The sequence below is a fragment of the Leptinotarsa decemlineata genome, unplaced genomic scaffold (genome assembly GCF_025532065.1).
Source record: "Leptinotarsa decemlineata unplaced genomic scaffold, Ldec_3_MD MMD2_tig00000654_RagTag_RagTag, whole genome shotgun sequence".
NCBI lineage: Eukaryota > Metazoa > Arthropoda > Insecta > Coleoptera > Chrysomelidae > Leptinotarsa > Leptinotarsa decemlineata.
The window spans coordinates 196,509-204,178 of record NW_027412553.1 but is presented as its reverse complement, the minus strand read 5'-3'; the positions used below and the strand labels follow the sequence as shown (position 1 = coordinate 204,178).

Genomic DNA, 7,670 nt, shown 5'->3' with positions numbered 1-7,670 from the left:
CGATAACAAAAAAACCCGTATCATTCCTAGATCCGCATTCGACGAAGATCATCGAGAGCGCTCGCAGGTTACTATACGAATAAATACAACACAACGATCTTAGAAGGAGCATTTTCGTTACTGATATTTTGCTTTAAATTGACAATATAATTGTAAATGGAAACCTAAAAGACTGGACATTGGTTTTGTCTAACTTCGAATTAGAAAGATTGTACAAGGAGTCTTCGGCTACAGTTTCTACTGGCAGATTTGGAAGTAAAAAAACCAAATTACTTCCCAATCTGAATTCGTATACGACCACACTGTGGAACAGATTTTCTGGCCTTTATCAAGGCCGAGCTCCAACGACGACCCAGAAATCAGGAATCCAGGATATATTATAAAACAGGTCTTTCTCAAGGCCAGACTACTGCAAACGGAACTTTTCAGTTCTAATCCTGCCCTTCTCAGGGCTTACACAATGAATTCGCATTTCTTCGTCTTCGGCACTACGCCGCACCGAGGGACCCACTAGCCGGCCTCCTTGGACGTATTTGGCCTACCCAGGCTTGAATACATCGGGAGGTACGCCTACCCAGTATATCTAAGGGACAGTCTACGTGGGCTGTCCCATTGCACTGATATCTGGGGGCTTTAAAGCGACCCTGCGCCTCCGGAGGCGGTCTCTTTCCTTCGGGCCTAGGGAGTTAGGTAGGTCAAATCGCGATAGTGTGTCGGCTAGGTGGTTAGGGATCGTAGGGAACCCTCTGGTCCGGCCTAGTGCCATCGTGGTGGCCAGCTGTACCCCCGCGGCGCCTGTTAGACAGCTAGAAAGTTTAGGGTATACTAATAATAAATTCGAGACTTTGTGGTGTAAACAAAAGAAGGTCTTGCCCCGGAAATCTGCGACGATGCAGGGGACGCGAGGCGTTCAGGACTGGGAGTTAATCTTCGAGGACGACGATACATACGGAAATAGATCCTCCGGTGGCCTAGCACCCGCCGGCTCTGGTCTGCCTGCGACGAGCGACCTAGGAGCAAGAGGTCTCTTGCAAACTCACGCCCAGCCGGGTACCTTTTTGGGACCGCTCCGGGAACCGTCTCGGCGTCATGGCGCCCAACGTGGGGCCAAATGAGTCTCCCGAAGGAGGCATCAACACTAGAAGCTACTTCTTTTGACGAAGAAGCGAGATTTGGGATAGAGGAAAGGCAAACTAACCCTTTCAGTAGGCTTACGTCAAGCTTTGATGAAGGAGCTGATGCACCGGGTTTCGAAAGCCCTAGCAGCACCTTCAGGGATGCAGAAGGGGGGTCCTTCCATGTGATAAGTGAAGGAGAATCTCCTTCATCCCTTCCAACCACCTTGACTCTCCCAAGGATAACTACAGGACACGTTAGTCCTTCTCAAGAATGGCCCTCTCTGGCTTCGGGCCAAATAAAAACAAGCCAGTGGCGCCCACAGAAACAGGTTTCTTTCCAGCCCCAAGTGGAGACCACGAAAGAACCAGTAAAAAGGGAGAATCCTGTATCACAGGACGACCCAATAAATCGTTTGGCAGTAGCACTGTGTAATGCAATAGGCCAGGCTCAGAGGTCAAACAATAGCCGGTTTGAACGATTTCGGCTACCCACTTTTTCAGGAAGTGAAAATGAGGACCCTAAGGTCTTCATATCAAAGTTAACTGTAGAACTAGAAAGGAGTGGAGTACCAGAAGAAGATTGGGTCCATATCCTGTTCGCCCAGTTAACAGGGGAGGCCACGAAATGGGCCTCGATCTACGCACAAACTCAGATATCGTGGCAAATGATGGTGTCACGCCTAACTCAAAAGTATGCCAGCCCAGAAATGCTGGCAAAGCTCACTTCCAAGTTTTATGGTGAGAACCAGGATCGCAATACGAAGGTCGACGTATTCATCATAAGGAAGCTTGGACTCGCAAAGAGGTTGTTTCCGTATATGCGAGAACGAGAAGTTCTGCCCATTATAACCCAGCTGCTGTTGCCTGAACTGAGATGTTTCTTTAGGGGGAAAAGTTACTCAGATATAGAAACATTTATACAGGACGCGGCTGGTATCGAAGAAGACGTACGGCTGTCTAAATCAGTCCCTAGAAGCTTCAATACTCAAACCAGCCCAAACTCAACCAATTCCCAGGCTAACAATGCTCCGCGTAGCCAAGGAATTGGAGTAATAATAGGGCAAGCAATTCAACAGAAGTGTATCGACCACCACATCGAGCAACCCAGCAACAGGGACCACCTTCGTCTAGGCCAGCCCCAACGCTTCTCGTGGGAGCCACAATAATGTAGTAGAGACAGCTCCCACTCTCCAAAACGGAGAGGCGGAAAACTAGATGGGGCCGGAGTGGACAGCAGTGGAGAGCTAAAGGCCCCAATGAATTTCAACCACTGCAATAATATAAGCCCCTGCACGAAAGTAATTCCTTCAGATCTCGAGTGCTACATGTCACTCGCTGAAGAACGCCCCCTTCTCGGAAGAAGCCTTCCGAGAATCCCCTGTGTAATAAATTCCTTGAACCTCTCAGCCTTAGTAGACACGGAGCCTCTAGTAACTTCATTCAATCCGGCGTTCTAGCCAATATGGACCTGACCAGGCTCCCGAACCCGGCCACGGTATTTATGGGGTGCGAGAGCAATGTAAGTCAGAGTTTGGGCCAGATTACGCTACCAGTGGAGATTGAAGAAAGAAGGTTTGAAATTAAATTCACCGTATTGTCCAAACTACAGGAGAAGGTCATATTTGGCCTTCCTTTCCTCCGAAAAACCCAGGCCACGATTGATGTTGGCCGAGGGTCAATTTATTTTGGCCAAGCTCCGCGCTTATGTATATACTTTGAGGCTGATAATGCAAAACAGAGATCCCTGAGAACTATTAGTCCTGTACAATTGGAGGATTCCCAATTTTCCGGAGAAACAAAGGACAAGATATTGGCAGTAATAAATCAGTTCCCCGATGTGTTCGAGGAAACGATCCGCCAACCTCAAACTAAGGCGGTAGTCCACAAAATCCGCGTTCGCGAAGAACGACCATTTAGGCAGTCCAGATACGGCAAAATGTCAGAGGCACGGAAGGCAATTGTCCACGAAGAAATTTCTAAGTTACTAGAAGCAGGGGTAATTGCCAGAAGTACCTCGCCGTACTGTTCCCCGGTGGTTCTTGTTCCCAAGAAGGAGGGAAAGTTGCGGTTTTGTGTGGACTACCGGCAAATCAATAAATTGATTATTACCGAGGCCCCATACTTACCACCAATACAGGAGACTGTTCGTGAAATGGGCAAAGCATCCCTATTCACCACGTTAGATCTCCGAAATGGATTTTGGCAAGCTCCCCTGGACCGAGAGTCCCGAAAGTATACGGCTTTTGGAGGTCCAGACGGAGCAGTATACGAATTTAAAGTCCTGAGTTTTGGATTAAAAAATGGACCTGCAGTGTTCCAAAAGCTAATGTCAGAGGTTCTGGTAGGCTTTGTAGATAAATTCTGCAAAGTCTACCTCGACGATATAATCGTTTACTCGCACAGCCTAGAGGAACACTGCAACCATTTACAGTTAATCCTGGAGCGGCTTCGACTACATGGGCTGTGGCTTTCGCCATCAAAATGCAAATTCGGATCTACCACCCTAAACTATTTAGGTAGAGTCGTCTCCAAAGACGGTAACAAGCCCCAGGAACAACATATTTTGCACGTCCAAGAATTTCCTCCCCCATCGAATATCAAACAAGTGCGAGCTTTCCTAGGCACTGCCGGATGGCTTCGGGAATATATCCCGAAGTTTGCCGAAGTGGCCGCACCCCTCACAGACCTCATAGACAAAAAGAAAAAGTTCCAATGGAGTCAGGAAGCTCAAAGGAGCTTCCAGGCTATTAAAGATGCAGTGTCACAACCCCTGGAACTGGCACGACCTGACCCTGATCTCCCTTACGGCTTGCAAACAGACGCCAGCCACATCGGCATTGGTGCGGTGTTATTTCAACTGGAACCGCAGACCAAGGAACGAAAGATAATTGCATACGGCAGCGCAAAATTAAACGCGACTGAGCGCAAATATCATATAAATGAGATTGAATGCCTTGCCGTTGTATGGGGATTAAAAAATATAGACACTACCTTCAAGACGGTCACTTCACGCTGTTTACGGACAACTCGGCCCTAACGTGGCTGGATCGTATGAAGGATGAGAAAGCCAAATTAACCCGTTGGTCTCTACTCCTCCAGGAGTACGACTTCACGATAGAACATATTCCGGGGAAGAGAAACCAACTCCGGATTTTCTTTCACGAAACCCCACGGAAAATGAAACTAATGTCGATATAGACAATGACGTAGAGAGGATGTTTTTCCCTCATAAAAAGGCCGACGGCGATGAGGAAAATGAAGACGAGATGCTGTGCCAGTTGATGGATGAATTGAGCGAAATGCTCAACGTCTGCGACATGGTCTGTGTGACAACCGGCGATTTCGAGACATTGAACCAGTTGCGAACCTGGTTTGAAGAGATCGCTGAGTTGCAAAAAGCCAGTGACAGCGTTAGGCGGTTCCGGATCCGGATCGAGAGGGCCCGGACTAACCCGGAACCGTCTGAATACGAACAACGTATTTTGCATGATTTTGTTATGGAGGATAATCTACTTTATTACATCGGACCAAACCAAGACGTGAAAAGGTTGCTAGTCCCGAGGCGCTGTTGGGACACGTTGATCAAACGATACCATGATGGCGCCGGACATCCGGGAATCGATGAGACTCAGAATCAAGTCAGCAGGCATTTTTATTGGTCCAATATGCGTAAACAAATCGCAGCGTACGTAAACACTTGCTTGACTTGCGCGACCACTAAGAGAAGTCCCCCGCAGGAGGCTGCCCCTTTGCGTCCCAACGAACCGGAACGACCGTGGCAGATGGTATCTATCGATGTTCTGGGACCCTACAGCCCTAGTGAAAAGGGAAACCGATACATTTTACTAGCCACCGATTGCTTTAGTAAGTGGGTGGAGTGCCGCACAGTAGAATCTGCTCAAGCAAATACAGCAATCGAGTTTGTGGCACAGGAAGTTGGTTATCGGTGGGGATTCCCAGAAATAATCATTAGCGATAGTGCTGCTATGTTCCTCGGACGGAACTGGGAAACGTTCTGCGAAAGAAATGAGATTCAGATCAGGAATAGTCCGGGCTATCATCAACAGGCCAATCCAGTCGAGCGGCGAGTTCAAGAGCTGAAAAAAATGTTGCGGGCTGCCCTAATCGGGAAGCCAGAGTCACAGTGGGAACGTCTCTTGCCAGAGGCGATTTTTAACTTGAGAACGAGAGTAAACGCCGCGACTGGTATGACACCGTGTCAGCTTTTACTGGGCTATGAATTGCCTCGGCCAGGCGACTGGGACACTCCTTTGCAAAAGAGGCGGAAACCTCGAAATGAGGATCGTGCCCAGCGCGTAGAGGCAGCCCAGGAAAAATCTAGAGCATATCGGGCGAAACGTTATCCGGATCGAGACAAAGTGCCGGCCTTGACACTTACCCCAGGCCAGTGGGTGCTATGCCGAAACCAGGATAAGAACACTAAAAAGAATTTTGGCCCAACCTGGACGACGCCTTGCCGCGTAGTGAGACAACTCGGTCCAAGTACGTACGTGGTAAATAAAGGGGGTGTAGATCGGGTCATCCACGTGGATGATCTGCGACCCGCACCTCCTCCGCGTGAAGGGCAAGATCATCTAGACCCACGCCATGCGGACTTATAGATAGAAATTAGAAATAAGGTAGTTAAGATCTCCTATGTAGACTCGAGCCGCACAACGGAGCCTGCAAGGGGACAGGCGAGGAAGTGTGTGCGAGCACTCAATGTAAATAGTTAAGTTTAGTTAAGAGGGGAAGATGTTGTGTATATTAGTATGTAAGGAAATTTTGTAACCAGAATTGTGTAATGTTGTTTATTTTGAAAAGATTTTTAATAAAGAACACTTCCCAGTCTCAGCTAGCTAGAAACTGTATGCGACTTCTTTAGGCGGGGGGGTGTTACCAATGTCCAGATCTTTAACAAAAGCGATTAGAGTATATTAACCGCGAGAACGAATGATCATCGAGAGACGGCAGCGGCAAGGTAGGCGGAGCCTGCGCGCGCTCGCCGCGAACGAATAAATACCGCGCGCCGCGGTCGGAACAGTCAGAGCTCGACTTCTGATAGTCAAGTCCGCTTCGCAGTCTGCGCTCGAGTTACTAAGAATTACAAAAATCTTAGAGGAGATTTTGCTGAATAATAAATTGACAATATAATTGTAAATGGAAACCTAAAAGACTGGACATTGGTTTTGTCTAACTTCGAATTAGAAAGATTGTACAAGGAGTCTTCGGCTACAGTTTCTACTGGCAGAGATTTGGGAAGTAAAAAAACCAAATTTACTTCCCAATCTGAATTCGTATACGACCACACTGTGGAACAGATTTTCTGGCCTTTATCAAGGCCGAGCTCCAACGACGACCCAGAAATCAGGAATCCAGGATATATTATAAAACAGGTCTTTCTCAAGGCCAGACTACTGCAAACGGAACTTTTCAGTTCTAATCCTGCCCTTCTCAGGGCTTACACAAAGAATTCGCATTTCTTCGTCTTCGGCACTACGCCGCACCGAGGGACCCACTAGCCGGCCTCCTTGGACGTATTTGGCCTACCCAGGCTTGAATACATCGGGAGGTACGCCTACCCAGTATATCTAAGGGACAGTCTACGTGGGCTGTCCCATTGCACTGATATCTGGGGGCTTTAAAGCGACCCTGCGCCTCCGGAGGCGGTCTCTTTCCTTCGGGCCTAGGGAGTTAGGTAGGTCAAATCGCGATAGTGTGTCGGCTAGGTGGTTAGGGATCGTAGGGAACCCTCTGGTCCGGCCTAGTGCCATCGTGGTGGCCAGCTGTACCCCCGCGGCGCCTGTTAGACAGCTAGAAAGTTTAGGGTATACTAATAATAAATTCGAGACTTTGTGGTGTAAACAAAAGAAGGTCTTGCCCCGGAAATCTGCGACGATGCAGGGGACGCGAGGCGTTCAGGACTGGGAGTTAATCTTCGAGGACGACGATACATACGGAAATAGATCCTCCGGTGGCCTAGCACCCGCCGGCTCTGGTCTGCCTGCGACGAGCGACCTAGGAGCAAGAGGTCTCTTGCAAACTCACGCCCAGCCGGGTACCTTTTTGGGACCGCTCCGGGAACCGTCTCGGCGTCAGAAAGCTGGTTTTGTCTTGTTTTTGGGGGACACGCCCACTTTCTTCGATTCAACCAATGGTAGAAGTTCCCTATCCTTATACCTGAATAAAACTGTTAACGACCGATCGTGAAGGCTCACTAATCAGTATTTGTCGTTCGACTGAGGAACTATTCGTATACGATGGCTCGTACAAAGCAAACAGCTCGCAAATCTACCGGAGGTAAAGCCCCTAGAAAACAGTTGGCTACTAAAGCCGCCCGAAAAAGCGCACCCGCTACTGGAGGAGTTAAGAAACCTCACAGATACAGACCCGGTACTGTCGCTCTTCGAGAGATTCGTCGTTACCAAAAAAGTACGGAATTATTAATCCGAAAACTACCATTCCAGAGATTAGTAAGAGAAATCGCCCAAGATTTTAAAACTGATTTGCGATTCCAAAGTTCAGCCGTTATGGCTCTACAAGAGGCTAGCG

The 7,670-nt window shown here is 48.4% G+C and overlaps 1 protein-coding gene across 1 annotated transcript in view; it reads left to right on the top strand.

The window, feature by feature from the left end:
* The first annotated feature begins 7,363 nt into the window (after positions 1 to 7,363).
* LOC141482021 (histone H3) overlaps positions 7,364 to 7,670 on the top strand; it is a 467-nt gene continuing 160 nt past the window's right edge. Inside the window, exon 1 of the mRNA XM_074174601.1 lies at positions 7,364 to 7,670. This exon is cut by the window's right edge and continues 160 nt beyond it. Coding sequence (XP_074030702.1) covers positions 7,379 to 7,670 — 292 coding nt within the window. The 5' untranslated portion in view covers positions 7,364 to 7,378.